General features: G+C 34.1%; 1 protein-coding gene across 3 annotated transcripts in view; it reads right to left on the reverse strand.

Moving 5' to 3' along the window:
• Positions 1-27,392, reverse strand: part of LOC145662325 (uncharacterized) — a 194,883-nt gene that overhangs the window by 27,900 nt on the left and 139,591 nt on the right. For all 3 annotated transcript variants that reach the window (XM_081727786.1, XM_081727788.1, XM_081727787.1), the window contains exons 6-11: positions 20,231-20,469; positions 17,724-17,834; positions 15,790-15,897; positions 12,952-13,188; positions 8,598-8,784; positions 4,294-4,427 (exon numbers count right to left, since the gene is read on the reverse strand). In XM_081727786.1, coding sequence (XP_081583912.1) covers positions 4,294-4,427; positions 8,598-8,784; positions 12,952-13,188; positions 15,790-15,897; positions 17,724-17,834; positions 20,231-20,469 — 1,016 coding nt within the window. The remainder of the gene's footprint in view (positions 1-4,293; positions 4,428-8,597; positions 8,785-12,951; positions 13,189-15,789; positions 15,898-17,723; positions 17,835-20,230; positions 20,470-27,392) is intronic.

Below are 27,392 nucleotides of genomic sequence, written 5' to 3' on the forward strand. Positions count from 1 at the left end.
AATATCTATTGGAAAAAATAACACTCAACTTAATATTACTACAAATCGTAAAACAAAATACAAATTATTTCTCCCTAAAAGAATGCAGCATAAAATTAAAGAAACATAATCGTACAGACAAGAAAAAGCTACAACTTATTCCAAGGCTTAAAGTAGCAGTTCGCGGTTATTTTTTATAGATATGCTACCAAAGTTACACACTGCATCACAATGAAGAAGACTATGAAAAAAATTAATTTATTAATAAAAATGTACATATACTTATGCAAAACGTAAAAACACGAATTTAAACAGCAGATATTCCTCATCTGCATCAACTCTGCTATGGATTGAAACACTAAGAATATGCACTTTAACTAGCTAGAGTTGTAAATATTAACTAGATTTAAATTCCAGATCTTATATTGGAGATTAATATACTATTTGAAAAAACGAATATTTAATCAATTACCATGCAAGAAAAGTAATTAGTGATAAATATTAGATTTTCATTTAAAATTGAATTGATTACAGAAATTGTTTTAAATTGGTTTATAAGTAATCTTACATCTTAGATAATTTTCTTTCACAGGCACATAATATCATGCAAAATAAATTGAACTCATTCAACATGAAACAATATTATTCATCGCATATAGGAAAAGTTAATACATTCAAAATAACCTTGTGTTAAATTAAAACGCTTTGATAAGTCGTTCAGAAAGAGGTAGTAAAACTTCTGAAATAAATTAATAGTTATATACTCATTTTCCCCAAATATTAAAATGAGAAAACTGATGTTATAGTCACTAATTAAATTTAAATTAAGGAAAAATAACGTAGAAATATTTTTTTAAAAGCCAAGGACTGTCACTATATTTATTTGATTTCCTCTGTCAAATTTTAATTTGTTCTTGCTATTTCTTTAAATGCTATTGTCAACTAATTAACGGAAATACTACCTAAAGAATTCAGAGTTAATATATTACAAAAATATTGCAAGGATCCGTATACCCACGCGTACTGCAAACCACATGTTTTCACTACAAACACATGCTTTTATAATTATAAACAAACTGTGGCAGATGACAGAAGGCTGTACCTTTAGGAAGAAACGAAGAGGATTCGGAAAACTACCCTTCCGCGGGTCCTCCCTCCAAGAAGGTAATTATAAAACAGGACGACGGAACCAAGAAGTTTCAGTGTCAGTACTGATCGCTCGCCTACAATACCCTTTTCTCGAGGCCACCATGGGCTACGGATATATCCTTTAATACCTACTTCCAGGGCTGCTATGAGCTACGGAGCTATCTTTTAATACGACTGTTATGAACTACGGAGTATAACCTATCCCATCTGAGGCCGCTCTGGACTAAAACAAATATCCTCTATTTCTAGAAGCCACATAGTGTGCCGAGGGACTTCACTCTTACCATACACTGGAAACATTTAATAAGACTTACTTTAAAAAACTGTAAAATTTTATAAGTCATTTTATAATAAAAAGGTGAAGGGTTATATTTCCTAGTACATTATTTAGACTACACCTACAGAACATTGTAATATATACATTAAGGATTTGAAAACAGTAGATGAATCAAACTGTGTTTATCACTTCGACGCACTCAGATCTAACATTTGAATCGTCCTGACGAACTACTCATAGTTTCATTGTACATCACTACGTTATATGAGGATGATCCCACAAGTAAAGTCTTCAAAGCGTTAGGGACGTAGGGATATTGTTCATGAGATTGTTGGCAACATTGTTGTGTTTGCTGTTTCTATGGCTCCTGAGCAAGTTTGCGCGTACCTCGCTGCGACACTCAGTCTTAGCTTGGCAGCCGATTGTAATGTAGCTCCCACTTTGCGCTACCGCCTGTTTCAACTATAAAATCTGATGACGCGCTCGGGAGAGTAATACTCAAGAAAGTACGTTTTTTCGCACGCTCCCCTAGCCAGCTGTTTTGCGCGCTATCCTAGCGAGCTGTTTTAAGTTTGTCACAAAATTTATATCATGGGGGTCAAGGTGGAACAAAACGAGGCCTGGGGCTTCTAACCAGTTCCTACTACTACTACTACTACTACTACTACTACTACTACTACTACTACTACTACTACTACTACTACTACTACTACTACTACTACTACTACTACTACTACTACTACTACTACTACTACTACTACTACTACTACTACTACTACTACTACTACTACTACTACTACTACTACTACTACTACTACTACTACTACTACTACTTCTTATCTGTACATAAGTAAGTAAATCACTTTTTTGAGTATTATTTTCATCTTATTTTAATGAAAAAGTATTATGAAAATTTAAAAAATAAAAAAAAAGCCTTCCTTGGGTCGAGTTTGAACCCAGCCAAAAGCGATTTCCGTTACTAGCACGTAACGCAAGCACGCTCGGCCACGAGGGCTGTCTTTTACGTTCTAATGGTGCGTTCGTTTCATTGGTACCGGTGAACTCTGAAACATGGATATACATAAAACATATACATAAAACTTTACTTTTGGGATTACCTTCATATATTACATAATTAGCGGATACTAACTTTAACCAGGAAACAAAACCAAGGCTACGATTACCAAACGCTACATATGAAAAAGCGTCTCACAGACAAAACGTTTGTGAAGAATAACGTACTAGTGGTTAGCGTTCTTGCTACGAATGTAGAGGCCGTAAGTTCGAATCCGGTACACTGTAACTTTAACTGAGATTTCTACAAGGCTTTCCTTCACTATTGCCAGGTGATTGCTGGAATTATTTTTAAATATAGGCTTTGGTCCATGCGCTTCATTCTTAATAACTCCCAGCGTAAAACTACTTCACAGTTGAAAAGGAATTTTGTTAATAAAAATATTAATAAATGCATAAATGCTATATCTAAGTATTGCCATGGCATTTACGCACCTTTACAAATAGATTGATTAACGTTTCAAAGGTTTTACTACCTCTTTCAGGGTTATAATGTTAACGGAATTCTTTGATAAATAAAAACTGTTAGATACATAATAAAATAGGAGAGAACCTCATTTTAATGTTTGCTATTGAATTAATAAGAACACATTGGTTATTAGAAAACAAAATACACGCACACATCCATACAGCACAACTGAATTTACTGACCCAACCGCGTTTAGGAAATACTTCATTTTCTAGGTCCTCCAAACGTTTCTAAACAAAAGATAATTGAATAATTCAATATAAAATTTCAAAACTTCAGTACTTAACTGCACAGAAAAATCATTGTACTCTTCGCTTCCGACTTTGAACAGTAAGTAATTTTTCTTTTTATAATTTACTATGCATTCATGAAATGATTAAAAGAAAAATAGTTGAATATATGCCTCAGAATAAAACATATTAATTATTTTTGATGTTCTTATACAGACACTAGCAAAAATATTTAAAAATATACAGGGTGTGTCTCAAAAGTCCCCTGACATACGGTAACTCTGTTATTATCGGAGTTACAACAAAATGTAAGAGGGAAATCCAATCTCCAAATATGATCTTTTCAATCTAAAGTGAAGGAATTTTTAAAATCGGACGAGTTGTTTGGGCTGTACACTCTTTATGCGCCGAATGTTAAATGAAAATCGCAACGTTGCCATTTACCAGGACCCACAACATAAAGTGAATGGTGGCATGTTTGAAATAGGGATGGCCATCAAACGTTAACATAAAAGACAGTAAGTTCATTTACTTAAGTTATGTCAACGTTGCACTTTCATTTAACATTGGGCGCATAAAGAGTGTACAGCCCAAACGGCTTGTCCGATTTTAAAAAAAAAATCCTTCACTTTAAATTGAAAACATTATATTTGGAGACGGTTTCCTTTTTTACATTTTGTTGTAACTCTGATAATAAGTTACCCTATGTCAGGGGACTTTTGAGACACCTGTATAGTCTCAAAAAACCTTGCAGTCATTACGAAAAATCTACTAGCTTCATGCAATTTCTGTTTTGACTATAACTTCAAAATGGACAAAAAATAATAATATTTAAAAAATAAAATAAAATAAATAAATACGCAAATCTATAATATAAGGAAGTACCATCAAATTGTTCTAGACACGTCATATATTTCAAGAGAATGGTGTGTCAGAGGGGTCTATTAACACTGATATGAGCAAAAATACTTTTGCTAGCTACTGTTTTAAACATCATTGCAGATATTCTAGAAATTAGGTAACTTTACAGTAATACATAAGAAAACCTACGGAAATTTACTAACAACAGATACTATTGCACAGAACAATATAAATAATAACCTTTTTGTACATACCTGAAAATCAGCGGTGGGATCTCTATGAATTGAAGTCCTACTTTGTGCTTGAGATCCACTGCTTATTCGGGAAATGCTGCGTCCATAATGGCCTCGACGACTTCTCAATGACACATTGCTTCCTAAGTTGCTACCTGTTGACGCAAGGAATAAGTAATGCCATAATACAAGTTTAACACAGAAGATCATAGGTTAATTGTTTCACAAGAAATTGTTAAGATCATAATTATACGAATGTAATAGATATCTATTTTGAATATATGCATACATGGAGAAAATCTGAAAACACATAGAAATATACATCGCAATACAAATGATTAAAAAGAGAAATTTACCACGAACTATACTATATAGTGCTTCTGCAAGAACTTACAAACTAGCAGAATATCTGTTCCTCGCACGGGAAAAATGCGTTTCATTTTGGACACAGAGGGGTGAATTTGGATTTAAACGGCATCAAAAGTGTCACTGTTCACCTCAGCGACCCCGAAAACTATGGATTCGACACTAATAACGGTCATTTTTCGATCGTTTTTAAATATCTCCTTCCCAAGTTGCACCATCCCAGGTCCGAACGTCATCTATGTTTGATCGAGATCGGTAGGATGGTTCAAGAGTTTTATATATATAGGCGCGCATCCATCCAAGGCAAGGTCTATAGGGACTATAGCCCCCCTCCTTGACGCTCAGGTATACATTGGAGAAAAAGGGGTTCAATCCTACTGGATAAAGCGGGCAAACTATGGTTTAGCTCCTCCCCTCCCTTGATTATATATACAAGGCGAAGGTCAGTTGTTGGTGTGGGTATATCCAACATACTACCTGGTTGTGGCAGTTCAGTTATACAGTGAATTTGCGTAAGGACAGAGTGAATATGGGACCTCCACAGAGCGCCATAAGGGCGTGTATACTGTACGAGTTCAAACTGGGGTCAAACGCCGCTGCAGCAGGGCGGAAGATATGCCAGGCCTTTGGTGAGGGTGACGTGACTACGCGGACGGTTCAGCGGTGGTTTAACAAGTTTAAGGACGGTAACGAAACACTCGAAGACGCACCATGTGCCAGAAGACCAACACATGTACAAAATGAAGATTTTCAGGCAGCAATTGAGGCGAACAGTGGCCAGACATGTGAGGGACTGGGACTACAATTCAGTGTGAATAGAGAAACCATTCGGCAGCACCTCCATCAACTTGGGAAGCACTACAAGTTAGGTCGATGGGTTCCACACGGGCCAAAAGCCAACGAGAGCAGACACCTATATTTCTTTGCTATCTCATCTAGCAAGACCAGTGTGTAAGGAGTCATGGCATCGCCAATCACTTAAATATTTATTACCAAAGAGTGTTAAACAATTTGGAGAAAGCTGGCTACTAAAAAGATTTTAATTTTTTACTTTGAGGGCATATCAAGGGCATAATGTATCTGCTTTCACTACCAACAACTTTGAGTACTTGTCATATTACAGATGCATTTACAATCATTAGTAGCAATATGATAGAGCGCGTGTGAGACGGAGTAGACCACAGCATAGATGTGTGAAGCGTGACGAATGGAATCCACATCGAACATCACTCAATACGTTCGTAGGATGACATAGAGCTGTCGTCACTATTCACAAATCCATATGACGTTGAGAAAGTACTAAATCAAATCACATGATACGTGTCAAAATTTCGTAAAATCTGAAGTTTAGTTCACAAGTGACAGTGGTGTTATTGACACTACTTGTGTAAGTTTCAAAACAATGGAAAAATCTGAATTTCGTGTCTAGATAAAGCATTGCTTTTTAATGGGAAAAAATATCGTTCAAGCAAAACAATGGCTTGAAAAGAGTTATTTAGAATCTGCTCAATCGAAACAAAGGGTAGAGAAGTGGTTTGCTGAGTTTAAGTGCCGTACAAACACCGATGACAATGAACACTCTAGTCGCCCAAATTCGGTAGTTGTTCCAGGAAACATAAAAAAAAAAAAAAAAAAAAAAAAAAAAAAAAAAAAAAAATCCACAAAACATTTTTAGCCGATTGTAAATTGAAGTTACGTGAACATAAGAAAGCTCTATTGGAAGTGAGTACTGTGTTTGCTCACAGTCAACCAAAAACAAAAACGCGTCGACGATCCAGAGCGCTGCACAGTGGGGCGAAAACGCAAAAAACTGGCCAAAATATGATAACTATATTCAAATTGAATGAAATTTAGTATTAAGGGGTTATTGAGGTTGCTGATTACGATTCTGCAACTAAAGTTGAAAAAAACAAAATGGCGGATCCAAAATGGCGGAATAAAATTTGCAAAAGTCGAAAAAGTCGTAGAAATGTTCTCAAAAGTGGCGGTAAAGGGGTTATTGAGGTTGCTGATTACGATTCTGCAACTAAAGTTTAAAAAAAAATAAATGGCGGATCCAAAATGGCGAAATAAAAAGAATGTCAACATACTTCGTAATTTTCACAATATATCTTTAACAACATTCACTTTTTTCACACATTTTGATGAACAATTACTTGTTACTTACGTTCTTATTTATTAGAAATGTATTATTACTTAAATGACACAAATTATTGGTATTTGATTCGGTTATGATAACTGCAACGGCTTGTCACTGTAACATTAAATGAACAATAATTCACATCAACACGCTTCGTAATTGGCACTTTTTGGCAGCTACGTTTTTGTCGACAGCATTAATTAATATTCAGACTACCATTCTACAAAATATGAACGTGGTGCACGAGGGTGCACATAATGTTTTCAATGCTTTAAGTTAATAAAATATATAAACAATGTGAAAATTTTGCCTGACTTGCGATTCAAATTATAAATTATTACATCATTATTATTAATTTTTCACTTCATACACTTATTCTACTTACCAGTACGATATAGGAAAACTTTACAGATTTAAAAACCATGAACTCGTTCGAAAGTTACAACCGTTTGAACGGACGCGTCACAATTCTTCTGTTGTTCTCTACGCATCGGACCTGCTGAAGGGTCTACTTAAGAGTGGCTCAGGTAGTCGGAATAAAGTAAAAACCCTATTCTATTTATGGATTTGGGCCCTTCTAACATCACTCTAGCCAACTACATAAAAATATGCCTATATTACTAACTTTCGTTTTTTTACTTTTGGCCAGCTTTTTGCGTTTTCGCCCCACTGTGCGCTGTTTGGAGCTGTTTCAGGGCAATAAAAAGATTTTTTTCATGCGGTGTGTGACAATGGATGAAACATGGACCCATCACTACACTCCAGAGTCAAATCGACAATCAGCTGAGTGGATGGCAACCGGCGAAAGCCGCCCAAAGCAATCAAAAATGCAAATGCCAGCTTGTAAGGTTTTGACTTCTGCATTTTGGAATGCGCTTGGTCTTTTATTCATCGATTACCTTGAGAAATGAAGAACCACGAATAGCGAATGTTATATGGCGTTATTGGTGCGTTTGAAGGAAAAAAATCAATAAAACGACCCCAAGTGAAGAAGAAGAAAGTGCTCATAGGCAATGCACCGTGTCACTAGTCGATTCCAATAATGACAAAATTGCACGAATTGCACTTTGAATTTCATCCCCATCCACCGTATTTGTCGGATCTGGCTCCCAGGGTACACTACCTGTTTCCAGACCTACTAATAATGTTCCACGGCTCCAATAAAGAAGTGATTGCCGAAACTGAAGCCTATTTTGAGGCCAAAGATAAATCATTCTACAAAAAAAGGCATCAAAATATTAGAGAAGTATTGGAATGAATGTATCACTCTTGAAGGAGACTATGTTGATGAATAAAGTCGAATTTTGCCTACAAGTTATTTTATTAGTCATCCTACGAACTTGTTGAATGTTGTGTTATATGGACAGTTTCAATATATTTTCAGGTTATCATTCGTTATTGCATGTGTTATACATGTTTCAATATTACAGCACTTTCAAACCCGATAAATCACTAAAATCACCCTGTAGATTATGTAATTATCTTAAAGGTATGTTGAATATTATGTTCCTTTTGTGACATTTTGTAGATGTTTTTTGTTTTATTGTTATCAATAAGATATTGTACATTTCGCGTTAAAAACATGAACCTTGTCCGCTGCAATTCTCTCCTATATAGCGCTGGCTCTTGATACAAAATTGCCATTCTCTTACGTTAGTACAAATTGCGAACCTTCGTAATAATGAATTCATACTTGGAATCCTTAATTTTGTTCCTTTCTCTGTTACGAAAAGACACCATAAAAGTTGCTAAATATGTAACACATACATTTTCTTTAGCGTTTCTAACAAAGAAACAAAATCAATTTAATAACACTTACGTAAATCTTTGCTGCTGTCGTTGCGGTGGAATATTTTCGTCAGCATGGACATCACAGAGTTCTTTGTGCTTCTGTGTACGGAGTAGCTGAGACTAGATCTTACTGATCTCTGGGATCCAGAGATGGTTCTGCTGAGGATTTTCATTGGATGGGTTTCCCCTCTTGGAGGAGTTCCATCGTCTTCACCCTATAATAATATAAATAATTAGCAACATATTTTTTTCTTTTAAATCATTTAAATAAGCTTCTTTCATTTTATATAGACAACAACAATGCATTTGTCTGTGCATTTGTGCGTCAGTGTATTTCACGTTAACTTCCGAAAAAAAAATCTTGAAGAAAAGCCTGTTTTCTTTGAGGCTAAAGAATCATCTCTATTGCTCAGGGTTGCAAAATTAAAGATACCGAATGAATTAAACTCTAATTGAAATTTGTCGAATGCTGAGATAACGAACAACTTAATTTACTATGAAATTCGAATTAGTAGATACAAAGTATATGATTATAACGAGGATATACACTGTCTTTATATTGAACATCGTATAAAACTTGTTCGTACCAAGCTTTTATCTTTTCTCGAGTGACTTTGACGAAGTACGGTATGTTAGGAGAGACATAACCTTTTCTGCTAGATGTTTAAAATTAATAGGAAAGAAAAGACACGATCTATGAACATTATACTATGTACATTGTGCTATTTTTCTTCGTGAAGCAGATAGTAGGTGCTTTAGTAAATCCAATATAAATAATTAGTTTTAAATGTTGCGAGTTGTACAATTATTCTATTTATTTATACAGTGAAGATAGAAGTCAGTTGACAAATGAGCAACAGTAAAACAACAAAAGTATAAGACCACATAATATATTACATATACGAGTTGGATAAGATACATAATTATTGTACAAAATGACGTAATGACATGTTGCATTGATGTCAGTAATCTGAGTGACCGTGTCATTGCTTTTGTTAATTGACATTGGGAAAGAATATGGAATGGAAATCAACATTGAAAAATCGAAAGTCATAAGACTACCCTGTGGAAACACGCCCTTACAGGTCAGAGTAGAACAAAGAGAACTTGAAGAGATCGGCCATTCATAATATCCCGGAAGTATTTTGACGAGAGACACTTACTACACTAAGGAGATCAGGTCAAGAATTGCCATAACCGAATAAGCATTCTACAAGAAAAGGTCACTCTTAACTAACACGCTTAATATTGGACTAAGGAAGAACTTGGTCAAGTGCTGTATATGGAGCATTGGACCTATGGTTCAAAGACTTGGACATTACAGAAGTTAGAGAAGAAATATTTAGAGAGCTTCAAAATGTGGTGTTGGAGGAAGATGGAGAAGATAACATGGACAGAGAGAGTAATAAACGAAGATATTTTAAAATGGATAGGAGAGAGGAGGACGCTTTTAGCCATCATCCTTCATAGGAAGGGCAAATAGAATGGACATATCTTGCGAAGAAATTGTCTTCTTTACACCGCTATAGAAGGAAAGATGGTACAAAAGCGAAGAGTAGAAAGAAGAAGAACACAATTGATCGATGATTTGAAAAATATAAAAAAAAATATTGGAAGTCGAGAATCGTGGAAGAAACATTTCCAGGACCGAACCTTAAAAAAACAAACAAATAAATAAATAAACTCTATGGCTTATGGTACCCGGAGGTTCAATGCCACGTTCACAAAAGCTCTCCATTGACTTCTATCCTTAGCCAACTGGATCCAGTTTCAACTTTGTATTCCTGTTTCTGCGAGATCCATCACAAAAATAAATTTTAAAAAAATACTCATTTGTCTCAGGACCCCACCAACAGGAATAATAATAATAATAATAATAATAATAATAATAATAATAATAATAATAATAATAATAATAATAATAATAATAATAATAATAATAATAATAATAATAATAATAAATTGGCACCCCAGATGAAGCTGTGTCTTAAAGAAAAACGCGAAAGCAACGCCCTTTCCACAGGATCATCCGCCATTGTGAGGACAATGAAGAATGTAATTAACCAAATGAAGAAGACGATTGCAAATCCTGTGAAAGTGCTAAAATCAACAGACCAATATACTATCAACCAAAACTTGGGTATATAGAAGGTCGCCATATAGTCAAAGTTCATACTTCATCGAAAATGCACATTGCTGAAGAGAAGAGGAGATACAGACGCCTCTATGAGGCAATGTTAGAGGAATCTACTATCAGTCTCAAAACCAGAGAAGCGGAAACTATTAGATATGAGAACAAAGAAAGTTGTCCACAAGAGTTCTGATACTGTTTGTTAAGAGCTACAATGGGTAACTTCGTATTAATAGCGAAGCACGTAAAAAGCAAGATAAATTCAGCTTATTAACGTGAAAAAGAGTATTTATGTCAGGCTGATATTCCATTCCTCTACGATGAAGATGCCAAAAAGTTGTTATACATCAAGACGAGGTTACAAGTCATCTATACATGGTGTATGCCACAAGATTAATATTAAATTTATTCTACATTCCAATACTCTGGTAAATGCACCTACCAATGCATCATTAATGGATTTCTGAAGTTTTGATTGTTTAAACGGTTTTCCGGAAATAGACTATCGCGATCAATTGAGAGTTTATGCTGAAAAATCTGACAGGATATATTAGTTTTTCAACGAAGCATGTTACAATGGAAACTGTGATGCAGCGCCATCGTCCAAAGACAGGGCTTGCAGTTAAATCAATCGGTGATGGCTTAAGCGCTTCTCTCGCAGTATGGCTCTCTGCTGTTTGTTACCATAACTTCGAATCAATCTTCAGTAGCTTCTATATATTGATAATCTCTCGAGAAGGGGCGAAAGCTCGGTATAGATTATTTTTCTATGAAGTTTAGGGTAAGTCTCCTCAAAACTATTTATTATGAATATCTGATATGTGTGTGTTCTGAGAGTTGAAATGTCGAATACAAGATTATATATTAAGCATCATCATCACCATCATAGGTATTCTGCCATTATTGGCAGGTCATTTCCTGTAACTGAGAAACTTCTATGTCCCACGGTCTTCTGCTAACCTCTTCGTCTTCACGTACGGTTTTTCTGTTTTAATATCGTCCATCAACTGTAGCCTCCTTCTCCCGCTCCTTCTCTTTCCTGCCACCATACCCTCTAGTATGTCCTTCATGATACAGTTCCTTTTCAGCCAATGTCCCAACCAGTTTGCCTTTCTCTTTTCAATTGCATCTACGATTGTCCATTTCTTCCCCACCTATTCTAAGACCCTCTCTCGTTCGTTTTCCGCTCGTCCCAGCTAATTCTCTTCATTCTTCCCTACGTCCACATTTCGAAAGTTTTCAGTCTTTTTCATTGCTTCTGTGTAATATCCATGTTTTTGACCATACAGTACAATACTCCACACGAGGTATTTTATGAGTCTTTCTCAAATCTTTATTCAAAAACACACAAAATAAACTTTTCTTCCTCCTTCGTCATTTCTACCCTTGCTTTCATTTCACGTTTGAACTTCATATCGCCACTAATAATACTACCCAGTTATTGAAAACTAGTCACTTGTTCTAGTCTCTTCCTTCCTACTTCCATATTTGAACCGACCGCTTCGTTACAATCACCATGGCGTTTGTCTTTCTACCATTTCAAATATAAATATATTTGAAAAATAAAATTTTTAATTCAGATTACTGAACGTCTAAAATTAGTTCTCTGCTTGATTCTATTATACATGCACAACTAGTAAATGTAATGGTATGCCACATTAAGACACTCAGATTTTCACTTGTAATATCTCACAAATGAGGCGAGATACTTAACCACTAAATGTAAAAAGGACGAGTATACTCGTTTTTTATTTTATCGAAAACTTAAAACGACGAGTATACTCGTCCTAGCTTCCGTTTACCCGTTCTTCTTTTAAAAGGTCCAATATATACACGTTTTCTAATGTTTCTTTATGTTTCCACCAGATAGTGCTGCTGAAGAAATAATTTACTCATCTCATTGTTGAGTTGTCAACAATGAACATTATTACCACCATTTATAATGTTCTTATGTGAATATTGTAATAAAGTAATAAAAAATTACATTAAAAATGGAACAACTTTCGGTTGAAAATCTGTACGTTAAGAGGTTAAAGGAACTTCTCGTGGTATTGAAATGATGAAAGAAGAGGTTTCCATGCTACAGAAGCATTTTGCATTATATCTTATTAGATTTAATAACCTATTTAATAAGTTTAGTACTTTGCATTTTTGTTTGTTGAGTTTTATTTTTCCTGGGAAAATTATGGAACATCAAAATCCTTCTAAAATAATATAGATACATTAAAAGAAAAGGTTGAGAACAAGTTACCTGCATATCAGCCAGACCTTCGTTTTCTGCATCCTCAACAACTCCCTCCATCGGCACAAATTCCTGTTGTTCGAGTGGAACTTCTACTTTTGCTGCCGATCCTTGTGGAGCCGTGCTCTGATATTGCTTTGCAGCGGCGGTGTACGGGAGTTCAGCTGGGAACACTTCGTCCCAATATTGATCCTTCACAAGTTCTGGATGTTCTTGATGCATTTCATCCACTATAAGGTATGAAACCTGAAGAAAAGAAATTTTAAAAATATATATATAAGTAAGGAATTTTAGAGTGAACACACGGCAACTTTTTAAATCCCGTGTATAGTACCCATTCGAACAGAAGTGGCTCTGTAGTGTAGTCACCAAGTCCCGTGCCTTTTCAATTAACCCGTTTTTTTAAGAAATTAACAATTATGGACATTTATTCATGTTTACGAATAAGGAACGACCCAACATAAATTTAGTTGTTTTAATATGAAGCCTGCAACCATGATTTATGTCCCTAAGAGATATGGCAACATAGCGTAAGCCACGATGCTTGACGTTATACTCTGTTCATGTATTCTGGCTTGATTTTTTCTAGCGCCTGCTGCTGTCACAGAATACAGTTTTCGTGAATGCAAACTCTTTCATTTTCTATGTACTTGCAGCGACCGGGAGAGGAGGAAATTGGATTGAGCTAGTCTGAAAGCTCTGTGTTGATTGCGCACTGAATGGATGGAAGGAAGGAAGAGGGAACTCGGAAGGTGAGATTATTTTCTGCTTCTCGCGCGGAAAGACTGAATCATTGTTTCAAGGGTGACAGAACTACGCAGTAGATTTTCGGCGTACCGTTCATACGCGTATCAAATTGTTATGAAGGAAAAAATAAAGCACTCTTTAATGTACATTACGATTTCGGAATTTAGTAACACATGGTGTATATGTACTTTTTCTTTCTATCTTTGTTTCTTTTTTTACAAGCATTTAATTCACAATACCAAATTCGTTGTTAATTTCTTTTTTCTTTCTTTCCCCCCTTTTTTGTAACCTAATATCAAAATTTAAAGGATGCCTTCAAAGTGAAAAGTCACTAGAGTGCTCCAAAGCCAGAAGGTGCTGTAGGTTTTATTGCCACTGCCGATGTGATTTCCGTCATAGAAAATCTCTGAAGCCGCCACTGCATTTGAGCAATTGTTTTACCCATCTTATAAATGTTTAAATCTTATTTACTTATGCTATCTAGTGGCATGCACTTATTGCGAAGTTCCTTACATATCAAAAGATGGGTAGTGGACAAGCGGAGGGGCCTTTTTTTTTTTTTTTTTTTTTTTAAGGTTTACCAAATAGGGTAAGGTTTTGTACGAGGGGCAGCCCGATTCTTTTTGAATCTGTATTCTTTCTTTGAGGTATTCTTCATACCCTCTGTAACCAGCTCTAATGCTTATTAACATTGCTTAAGTAATAGGAACTCTGAATATTTTCGTGGAATCTGATTGCATTTTCCCTGATTCCTCTGTAAAATATAGTAATATCCTTGACCCTCAGCATATTTTGAAGCATTTCCCCTCACTCATTTTTATTTCAACTTCAATTCCTGCTCAACTCCAGTCACGAAGTTGTGTGAAGTTAAGGAAGACTAGGGATGCGCACGAAACGAGTCAAGACAGGATTTTCCTGACAAAATTCGAGTCGAGACACGGCTCTTCCAATAGAGAAATATACATTTTTCGAGTCGAGACCACTTTTACAGCACATTTTCGGGTCGATACAGCCACAAATCTTGCCTCGTGCGCATCCCTAAGAAAGGCCAAGTTAAAATGAATAAGAACGTCTGAGAGATGTCAAACCTCGCAAGCTCGGCTATACGGAACAATTAGTCTCGAGCTCAATAAATCATTGCGAATTCATGTAATCACAAGTTCTAGAAGTGAAAAGCGAGTCAGAGCCCGAGTGAGAATGAGCCCTAGTTGGGCTAGTGAACGCAAGCACAAGTGAGTGCAATCCTCAATAGGATAGCGAACCCGAGTTTTTAGTTAGCGCGCCATCAATGAGGTAATGAGCGAGAGATTGAATTAGTGTGACTGTCATTGAAAACAGTGAGACATAGCTCGATCGAGTGCGAGTCTTAGCTAGCGTGAGCATGATTGAAATTAGTGAGTGCGGGTCAAAGCTACCGTGAGCATGATTTAGATTAGTGAGTGCGAGTCTCAGTTAGCGTGAGTGTGACTGAGGTTAGTAAATGCGAATCGCAGCTAGCGTGAGTGTGATTGAAATTAGTTGGTGCAAGCCTGAACTAGCATGAGCGTGGTTGAGATTAGTGAGTGTGACTCTGTTAGCGTGAGTGTGATTGAGATTAGTAAGTGCGAGTCTGATCTCATGAGCGTGATTGAGATTAGTGAGTACCTGTCTGAGCTAGCAAGAGCCTGATTGAGATTACTGACAGCGTGGGCGTGACTGAGATTAGTAAGTGTAAGTCTGAGCCAGCGTGAGCGTGAATGAGATTAGTAAGTGGGAATCGGAGCTAGCGTGAGCATGATTGAGATTAGCAAGTCTGATATAGCGTGAGTGTGATTGATATTAGTGAACGCAACCTCAATTGAGTATAATAAACCCGAGTAAGCTGTAATTACGAAATGGTCATCTCTGATTTAACCTCTGCTTTCTGCTAAAATTTTAATACATACATTAAGCTGTCATAATCACTAGCAACAAGAATTGGTGGTTGAACATTTGATAAGTTGTTTATACATTTAGTTATTATTATATTGATTTTAGTTTTAGTCTGAAAAATAATGAGGAACCAACATTATAATCCAATCCATAGCTGAAACCATACACATTATAAGACAAAATACTTACCTGTAAATTTCGATCGACTAGCCAGTTGACCTCAAAGTCATCATCATTCTCTCCGAAAGGATTCACAAGTGACTCTGCTACTTTCAACCAACCCATGTAAAAGAAAAACTATCAAGAAATAAATTAAGATATCATAACTTTTGACCTCGCTTTCAAAATTTAATACGGTATAAGCGAATAGAATTCCAGTGCGGCTACATGAAAAGGCAAACTTGTAAATATTTGTTAATACATGTAGTAACTAATAATATCAAGATAATATTTACTAATGGACGCTATGAGATACATATTTCATAAATAAAAAGGAGTATATTTAGTAATAAAAAGATAAGCTTATTTGAAAAGAAAAAGAAAAAAGAGGATATAATATTATGACCTAATAGTAATTTTCAAGCTTAGAAATAGGAAAATTTGAATGTGATAAAATGATTACAAGACAAGGCGAAACGAACATTAATTAGGAAGTTCAGAATTATAATTATTAACATATGTAAATATAATGATGGAAAAACTAAGAAATATAACGGAAAAAAATCGAAACTTGTATAAAACAACATTTTCTGATCTGCTTACTTTCAGTATTCCTCTCGTGTTCTGTTTCTTTTTTCTTTTTCTTTCTTTCTTTTCTCTAAGTACCACAAGTGTCTAACATTGCCAAGATAAACAAGAGAATATTTTAAAATAGTACGTCAAAATTAACATATGCATACGTAAGATTATATATTCAAATTAATAAGATGAAATGTATGAAAAAAAATTAATATAATGAACAACAAATTAAGACTATACAACAGCAATAATTGTACACTTATACTTTGGCTTTGGGCTATAATCATAGACGTCCACAGGAGTGGGTCACTTAAATTTCTGACGTATCCGGAAAAAATATTGGCATCTTTCGTACCATCCTGTTACTTGTATGTCAAATGGAGAAGTTGAAACATAGAATAGTGATATTTAATAATGATAAATATTGATATGTTGCTCCTTGACATTTTAATTCAATAGACACCACAAATAAATAAGTTATTGGAGTACAGCTAAGATTAAATTTGTAAATTTGTACCATATTTTACGGACTATAAGACGCACTCTTAAATTCCAAAAAATTGCCTCCAAAATTGCGTCTTATACTCGAAATTAATATAAAAATGTCCTGTGTTTGATTTTTAAAATTCCCGCCAGTGTTAAAAATGGCCATATATTCGATGCTGCGGGAAACCTATCTCTATCTGACAACACTGGATTTAACTGGCAGCAGCAGCGCACCGATGCGATGAACATGGGTTGCGGGGATTCACAAGCTTGCTAATACTATCTCCCTCCTGCCCCTCCTTCATAAATCCAGAACCACAGACTATAATATACAGACCGTAAACTCTACGAAAAACTGGAAACAAAGCGAACCGTTAACATGCGACGACGGAACTAACCAGTCGATTTGTTAGTCGATAACCCACGACGTCACGCTCTAAAACCGATGGCAGCGTTAACTCACTTACGAGGAAACATCGTTCCTCACCAAACGTTGATTGGCTCTTTTCCGGTTTTTTTTTTTTTTTTTTTTTAATTGCTTAAAAATTAAAGTGAATCTTATAGTCCACCAAATACGGTATGTGAATTTATGGAAAGATTACTTCACGCAGGTGTCCTGCTGGTAATCATTAATTCTTATCTTGTGATTAAGTATAATATACATATGAGATAATAAAAACACGAAAACCCATCTTTTATTGTTAATTTGCTTCTCACTGAGAAAATTATTACGGGCGACTATGGCTATATTTTACTCACATTCGTTTGTCCCAAAAGTTTGATTTAATTGAAGTTTGTTACACCAATTACATTTAAATCGTTTTGAATTTAAAATACACACATTAGAACAAGAAAAGTGTTTTAATGCATAATAATCTAAATGAAAATAAAATACACACCTGGAGAAAAGTAAAAATTGGGACAACGAGATCAATTTTCTCTTGACTCTCTAGATATTGGTGACCCATCAATGTTGCCAGAAAGTAAATATATACAGCCAATGTCACTACCTAAAACAGAAACACATTTATTTCATGAGCTGTTTCATTTATAAAATGATACTGTGAAAGGTGTAAATAATATACATATGTATATACGTACATTGCATATGATAATGATAAATATTCCAGGTTTGGACGAAGTTATACTTAAACAACTTACAAATTCAACTTACATAAAATTCAAACTATGTAAAAGTGAAGGAAAAGCATTAAGTTGAGGGGGTTACTATATACATCAAAGTTTACAGCTTCATCCTTTGTTTAAAGTTTAGCTCCATAATTTTTACGCAAGATTATCGTAGTGAAACTTTAATTAACTTGCTCTACTCATGCATTTTATAAAATAATATGAGTTAAATACAATTTATGGTTAATTGTTTTTCTGCAGGATGTATGCATATCCACACAGGAGAAGCAACAGGAATATATATGAGAGCAATTTTAAGAATGTATCGGTTAACAGACTGCAAAGGAAACTAAAATCTTAAGAATGAAGGGGGGAGGGGGTGGCGAGACAAAACCCATCCACGAACGATTAGAAGAAATTAGCTAGAAGAAAAGTAATTTTCTAAAATCACTAATGACAAAAAATGAAACGAAAAACAAAACTGAATCATTCACACAAATGGAAGCCAAATAATTTTCTTTGAATTCTGAATAGTCAGCTTCCTTTGTATATAATGCCCCTCGTATACAGAGTGTTTCAAAACAACACTGATCCCGTTTGGGAGATGATTCTTAACACCAAGATAACACAAAAAGTATAGACCAACCTGGTTGCAGAAATCCGTCATTTCGGAGTTATAGGTTGCCAAAAACATGAAAAAAAAAAAAATGAACTTGAAAGGTCCATACCTTCAATACTGTAGGATCTACCGTAGTCGGGTCAAGACTTCACTTAGGAACTAACATGAGCCCTATCCAAATATCGAAGTTTCAAAATCCTGCGATACTTCCATAACAATTTTTATAGAGGTAGTTGGTGAGTACTTGAAATTATATGCTCGTAGTCAAACTCCCTCTATAAAAATTGTTGCAGAAGTACTGCAGGATTCTGAAACATGGATATTTTGATAAGGCACATACTAGTTCCTAAGTGAAGTCTTGACCCGACTGCGGTAGATTCCATAGTTTTGGAGCTATGGATCTTTAAAAAGTTCATTTTTTTCATGTTTCCGGCAGCCTATAACTCCGAAATGACGGATTTCTGCACCCAGGTCGGTCTATACTTTTTGTCTTATCTTGGCGTCAGGAATCATCTCCCAAACTTTGTAGGTGTTGTTTTGAAACACTCTGTATACATATAATTACGACACTTTACGCTTAATCGTTAATTATTAATTCTATTTTACACCTCTTCACTTTCAGACATAAAAGAATTTATGGCATACAAATAGCTGTTTAATGATGCTTTGGCCCTGCAAATAGCTATTTGTTTAAAAGATTAACTTTATGAAATTAAGTTGACAGAGTATTTACATGAAGACGAAAAGACAAATGAAAGCAACAGTTTTACTTTCGAGGAGGCGCTGTAATCAAAAGCATTTTTAAGAAGTGATCTCATTATCTTTCGTCACAATAAATTTCTTTTATGATTGTAAAGTCAATACCACTCATGAGGAGGTAGAAATCCTTTAAAAATATAACTAATTCAGAGAGGAATTTTGCGAACAGAGATACTATATTTTCATTAAAGTAGGATTAAAACAATCTCTGAACAAAGCACGGCATTTTACTAAAATAAGTCATGTTTCGCCAACTATTTGTACCTCTTGGCTTGATAAGACACAGTACAACACAAAACAGTTATATCCTAATAAGTATAAACAAACACTGAGATTGTTCTGAACGTTGATTGGTTCCCTGTAGCTAATCACAATTGAAATTACAAAAGAGAAACAAAATACCATAAATCCCTAAAGATTGCCATACCTAAAGGGACTTTATTTTGTGGTTGACTACTGAGAGTGTTCAGAACGATCTCAGTGCTTGTATTACATTAAGATGTAACTCTCTCCTGCATTTTATTATGTCCGATGAAGCCAAGAGATATAGAAAGTTGTCGAAACCGTTAGAATGAATTGCTTTAATAAAACGTTGTGCCTTGCTCAAAGATCATTTTAATTCTACCATACTTTAAGTTACTAAAGCAAAGCAATCAAGACAGATATTTCCTTTCATTTTAGTGAAATTACACGTTCGTAGATGTAAAAATTCATCCAACCATTCACTTTATTCATCAAAAACTGTTTACTTTGAATATAAGATCCGATAAACATTGACTTCACTATATAGTTTGCAAAGATCTGACAGCTGAGAAAAAAAAAATGTTAGAAGCAGAATTTATTTAGTAACGAAATCTAAAAAGCAAAGTAAAGCATTGTTAAATCAACATTACCTCATACCTGGGTGTATACGAGAGGAATGCTGATCCAGTCATAGTTGAGCATGCCTCCACAAAGGCCTCTGAACTTGCACAGCTCATCAATCAGTGTCTTCATTGCAAAGTCATCCCTTATGCGACCCTCTTTTCGAGCCCTCGTCACGATGCCACCGGCCCATACTAGCGGCATCCAGTACTTCGGATGGGAAGTCTTCTGGTCTAAATCTTCAAAAATTTTCTTCTCGTTTGATTGCATGAAGCCTATTAGAAAAAAAAGTGAGCATTTTATACCCATATCCATGGACAATGAAGGTTCCAGCTAAAGAGGTAGTGACTTAGTATAAAGTGTGACAACTTTATTCAGAAAATTGATTGTAAAAAGAACTGTTCGCTTACCTATCTATTAGCGGATGCTGTCATCTTCAAAACAGCCTCCTTGTGTAGCAACGCACTTTGTTAGACGACTATGTCACTGCCGGAAACATTCATGGATTTGTTTACCGGAGGGCTGTGGAATATATTTGTATCTCTGAAATAATGTCTGTGACGCTTTTAAGCACTTTTTGATTTTGGAAACAATTGAGAAAGCATAGATTAGTGGCTAGCGTTCTTAATTTACAATGAGGAGGACCCGGATTGGCATTCGGCTGCTAGCCATCATGATTGGGGTTTTTCTAGTGTTTTTGCCCCTCAGTTCTATCAGGCAAACGCCAGGATGTTATCTTTAAATATAAGCCTCCGGTGGAGTTCCTTCTATTTCTGTCCCATTCTTGCTCTTGTTATTCATATAGCTTATTAATAGTTCCAGGCTAAAAAGGCTTCGCAGACTGTGCCCGGAAGTTTGTTAGTACGTGCGCGGCTATTCACTGCGTTCGCAACGCGTTTTTATAGTTCATGCATACGCTTGGAATACGCTGACCATGTATTTAAACGTGGATGGCTAATCACAATGCGCTGCAAATGCGAAAACAATAAAAACGCGCCGAATACGTCGGCTCGAGCGTATTTGGTGCGTTTTGGAACAACAGACCACCTGCTGATTCGGAATTAGTAAAAGATTTCTAAAGGAAGGAAAAAACAGGAAAAACGTGTTGCCAGGCAAGGGGATTTTAGCAAGACTTTCATGTCTTCTCACAAGAAACCAACTGAAGCAGGTCATTCTGATTCTACTCTTCCGGTGCGGGGAATGAACAAAAAGACCTGGAAACCCTGACTGGCTCACAGTATGATTTATAACTTTGGCGAAAATAAAATTTCTGAGTAGCCACGTAGGTCGCGTTCGATGTGGGGATAGCGCATTGGAAACGCATACTCGTATAGCCATAGCCTAAGTCTCATGGTGTTAAGTCAGGGAAATAAAGTAGTCGGTCAAGATTCAAACTAGATTATTTGGCCAGGATTTCTCGAACACTTAATACAGTTCTAGATTCATATCACTCAATTTTCGCCAAAAACCCTAATACACTTACGTGTGGTACTTCCTTTGCTATTCCGTGAAGCCTCATTATGGTCTGCAACACATTCCAACGAATATTCGAATTGTTACAACACACTAAAATGTTTTTAGATGTCATTCACCATCATAGTGCCACACCGCACTCATTCCGAAATTAAATGATTCATTACGTATAAACCAAAAAAAATATTAACCATATACGTATTCATGTTGTAACGTTGAGTTTAAAAGCTAAAGACGTTTAAAGTTTTTTTTTTTTTTTTTTTTTTTTTTTTTTTTTTTTTAACAAATTACAAAAATAATTACGTTAACAGTGATTTAACGGTGTTTACACGAAAGATTTCGATAAACTTGAGCAAGACCACATTTTTAGCGTGAAATATGAAACGAAATTCACATTAAGTTGCTGTCAGGCGTCTCAACATTTCAATGTAAAAGAACTCTACAAATGATTTTCTTGAACACTAAATGCCATTTTACGCCAGTACATAGACCACATTACGTATATTGCTTGAACAAATTACTTCTTGAACTCTGTACACACATTTGTCGTAATTCATAATTATATTGTCATGAATTAAGACCATATTGTAAAACATTAATTATTTGAGTTCTGTTCTTATTTTGTGCCTTATAATAATAATAATAATAATAATAATAATAATAATAATAATAATAATAATAATAATAATAATAATAATAATAATAATAATAATAATAATAATAATAATACGTTTATAGCAAATCTGCCATTTCATTCAATTAAAAAGTGGAGTGTTTAAAAAATAAAATTTATTTTATAATGAAATTATGAACAATAATGGCTACGAAGAGTTCACATTATACAATGTGATGAAACAACTACAAAAAACATGCCATCAAAAGTGAAACAATGAGAAAGATGGCCTACTTAATTAAATGTACTTTAATATGCAATTAAAATAAATTTATATAATTAACTAACTAATGGAATCATCAAGTAACGGACGTACTTCGCAAGCTAGAAAGATACCGGATTTTACAAATAATGATTCAGTCTCCAACGATAGTGATAGTGACTGTTATCCGAGTGTTTCTAAATCTGCCAATACATTACCTTGTCTCCATTGGAGAAAGTACTATATAAATGCCAGAGGCTTGGCTATATGTATTGGTAAGAAACATCAGGTTAAAAATAAAGATGATATTTGCTATTTTCTAGGCAAAATCACAAATATTATCAACGATAACAGCAATAACAATACAGAAGTTTCCCCGATTTCTAACTTGGGCAAGATATCAATGTCACTAAGGTCCTATTCACATATTTTAAGCAGTGTTTCACGAGGTGCTCGATCAACGATGGCTGATGCACTCGCAGAGGTATTACATCAGATAATAATTTCAAATGACACAAATGACTGGATCAACCTGTGTATTCCCATTTGTTGCTTAAGTTGCCAGAAAAAAATTGCAATGCTAAAATAGCTTTGCCGTAATTTTTCCAATGTTAATACTTGCAAAATTCTCTACATGTGCAATATGCGTTCTCATTTGGAATATTGTACGGTAACTTCTAGCAATGAAGCCAAATGCTTTGTAAATATTATTGAGTCTATTCAGAATAACTTCCTAACATGGTTACAATGTAAATTCAATTATTTCAAAGATATAAGTTTTCAAAAAATTACATCTCTTGTCTTTATCCGATAGGTAATATATTTTTGATCTTAATTTATTTTTATATTCTTCATGGAGATTTCTTTTTTGATCGTTTTGTTTCCATAAGAATTCCGTATCATACCACAAGAAATTTTGTTCCTTTTGTCTCTAAGGCTTCTACTGCAAAATCATCTATTTATGAAATAATTGATACTGCAAATATTTTTTTTTTTTTCTATTCTAGACATTTTCCAAAACAAAATTTGTTAAAGTTCGTTCAGAACTTATTCAATTATTAAAGAACTGTTTTAGTGTTTAATTTAGAGTGATCTATTTAATTTAGAGTGATATGATTTGAGAGGTTTTTATTTTTTATTTTATTTTATTTATTTATTTATTTATTTATTTATTGTACGGTTAATAGTTCAGGAGTTTAACTATCTCTTTCTTCTTTATTTCCTTTCATCTTTTCTTTTTCTTCTAGGTTTAAGATTTGGTCTTCTCTAGTTGCATGTTCTTCTTTTATCTTAGTTAGTATAAGTTTTGTTTAATTATATCAATTACTTTCCTTGTAATCCTTTTTTTTTTTATATTTACATGTCATATTTTATTCCTGTATAAAATAATTTATTAAGTTTAATGTATGTTAAAATTTTATGATTTCGACTGCATGTGCAGCGTATTTATTGCATTATAATTTACCTATTACCAGATATATTCTATGACATACTGCATGGGTTTGATTGCATGTACTGAATATGTATTGCATGTATCATATACCTACAATTCAGGCGCACTTGTGTTTATAAATGTTGTTTGCTGCCTAATAAATAAATAAAAACATATTGTATTAGTATTATTGTTATTGGTAGTGATAGTATTATGAATTTTACAATTTTCCGTGGACATGAAATGAAAAATAAACATTTCTGTATAGCACAAATAAGTATGTCGATAGAAAGCATTGTATAGAAAAAGTAATGACAAATGTATTCAAAAAGAGAAAGAAAAACAAGGAAAATATTAAAGGACACACATATGGCCTTGTTGTTGTAATTTTAAGGCAAGTCTTTACTAGTATGCTGTGTAGTCCGTGGTGGATTGACCTGTGCTATTGAGAACTTAAAAGACACCTAAGGGGAAATTTGTTGGTTTTTAGAAGGGATTTTTATCACTGAACTTTGTATCAGATTAAAAAAAGAATCATTTTTCCATAAAGGAATGACAATAATATGTGTTTACTGTAATGAAAATAACCTATTCGGCAATAAATTATTATCATAGATAGAGATATCAAGGGCAGCTGATGCTAAAGGGTTGGTTGCATGTTTGTGCACCGCTTATTTTTTAACATCAAATAATGTTTTTTTTTTAATTATTAAAGAAGTGCTTCAGTAAAAATAAACCTTTACTATTCAGCGCAAGACAGTATTGATCTATCTATTTAAAAAATATTTAAAAACTCACATAAAGAGAGAGGTTTGCATTTCCAGTTGCAATAAGCGTTGCCACCGCATTCAGTAATATTGATCATAAGGCAGGGAGCTCCTATTTCTGAACATGGGCAAGCGTATTTATACCTGCATCCTTCCTATCTTCTCTTATTGTCCACTAACGGTTGCACCCACTTCGGCAACCACCCATGCAGTTTTTGTAATAGTTACAAATTCCTCCACTTGGCAGCGCTTGTCTCAACTGGTAGGGTGGATGAGTCGCGGCAGCTTGGAAGAAGAGGAGACTGATTAACAAAACACAAACTCCAAAGAACAAATATGCGCCTAGTGGAAATGCATACAATTGAATTAGAGCAGCAGCATAACATTAGGTTCTGCAAAGCAGGCGAGCTTGTCATGGCTTGGAGATTCGCAGACTCTCTCATTTTGTAAATGAGATGGGCCAGATTATGTATTCCCGTGGCTTTGAAGGTAGTCCTTAGTATTTATTATGAGTAAAACAGAGGAATTATCAAAACATAAAGTAATTTTCATCTTAATATTGTGCTCAGGTCGGTGCAGTTGTTTAGAATGCTCACTCCCTCAAAAGTTGACCAATGTCGCCTCTCTCTCAAGCAATGTTTTCCTTTCTTTTAATACTGATATAGGTACAGTCGTGAAATCAGGAGACTTCAACATTAAAAAAAAAAAAAAAAAGTCTAATGAAAAACTGACGTACCGATGTGCAAAACTGAAATACACTTAAGATTTGTGATACCTTTTCCCATCTCACCCAGTTTCGAAATTTAGAATTAATCTCTCATCAAAATTTTCCATTGCCGCACAAGTAACTTCTAATCTAAGCAGTAAGAAAAAAATGTAACAGTGAAAGAATAATACTAGGGATTTTTAATTACAATCTTATCGTGTACAGAAGTCAACATATTCATTTTATAATTTAAATAATTAATACTTTTCTGACCAAAGTATATACTTATTTATTAAAATTACAACAGGTCGTAACTGTTTCATTAACTTAATATTATCTTCATCAGACGTTAACTATCAGAAATATCTTCATTCATAACATTAAATTAATATTGTTGTATAATTTCAATATCTGTTAAATTTAACATTAATTAACAGTTCCTAATTTTATTAATAACGAAGCGCTCTCAAATCAATAGAAACAAAGAAAATATAATGAAAAACCAGAAAATAATAAATAATTCATGGTCGGAAACAAGAAATATTAAATCAGAAATAATTATGTAATTATAACGTCAAAAGAAAAACTATTATATGTAAAACAATTCTTCTTATAAAATTTTTAGTGTGTAACAATCAGGTACTGTTATAATTTAATGTTTCATTTTAAATTTTTAGTATAACTAATTATTTTACATTTAAAATTTAACAAATATATATAGTTGTTCTTGGGAAGAAGGAGGCCTCAAATTTATAAAAGAAATCGGCCACCGTCTATCGATTAAATCAGGAGATAATCGAGCAAAAAGTTTCCTGATTCAACGCATAAGCATAGCCATTCAACGTGGAAACGTGTCGGCTATAATGGGAACGTTACCCACTAGTAAAGAGTTAGAAGAAGTCTTTCTTCTGTAATTGTGAAGAAGGGAGGTTAGGAGTAAAAACAGACATCATTGGTGCATCAATTTATGTAGCAACCGAGCAAGGAGTATGGAGAGACAGCTCACAGTCCATAACTTTATATGAAAAATTACGGCATGAATGCTTACCGTACGTCAAGACAGAGACATAACATGACAGGTTGGAGCCTTTGAAAGCAGAAGATTTAGTACTACCTGTCGAACATTATGGGAACAAAGTACCGAAGAATAGATATTTACTGTTTCATTTTAAATTTTCATTATAACAGTTTTTTAATAATCATTGTTATTTTAAAAATTTAAAAATGTATAACAATATATCTATCTATCTATCTATCTATCTATATATATATATATATCTAAATATATATCTAAATAAATATATATATATATATATATATATATATATATATATAGATAGATAGATAGATATATCTAAATATATCTATCTAAATATATATATATATATTTAGTATAACTGTTTTTTTATAATCATTATTATTTTCACTTTTCTCTTTTATTATTGTTATTATTATTATTATTATTATTATTATTATTATTATTATTATTTTAATAAATTATTCCAAATATCAGCTAATTTTGAAGTTTATTCTCAATTCAATGTTCTATCATATAACTTTATTTTTATTGCTTTTCTTAATAACTTTCCTATCCGTGATTTTTATCCTTCCATTCGTTTTAACAATCTATCCCATAATTCATGTATTTGAAGTCCATTTGTCCAGTTCATTAATGTTTCCCTTCTTTCTCTCTTAATCCTTCGCGCTTCTTTCCTTTTTCTTATTATTGTTGTATTTTCTTTTTCTAGATCTTGGACCCCTTCCTAATCTATATTATGTCCTGTTTCTTTTACAGGTTTGTTATATAGCTATTTCTGCTAGTTAACGTCTGATGAAGATAATGTTAAGCTATTGAAATTGTTATGACTTATTTGAATTGTAATAAATAAGAATATACTCTCGTCACTAAAGTAATTACTTAAGTAATAGCGTCAGAGTGAAGATG

The sequence above is a fragment of the Thermobia domestica genome, chromosome 10 (genome assembly GCF_964235325.1).
Source record: "Thermobia domestica chromosome 10, izTheDome1.hap1.1, whole genome shotgun sequence".
NCBI lineage: Eukaryota > Metazoa > Arthropoda > Insecta > Zygentoma > Lepismatidae > Thermobia > Thermobia domestica.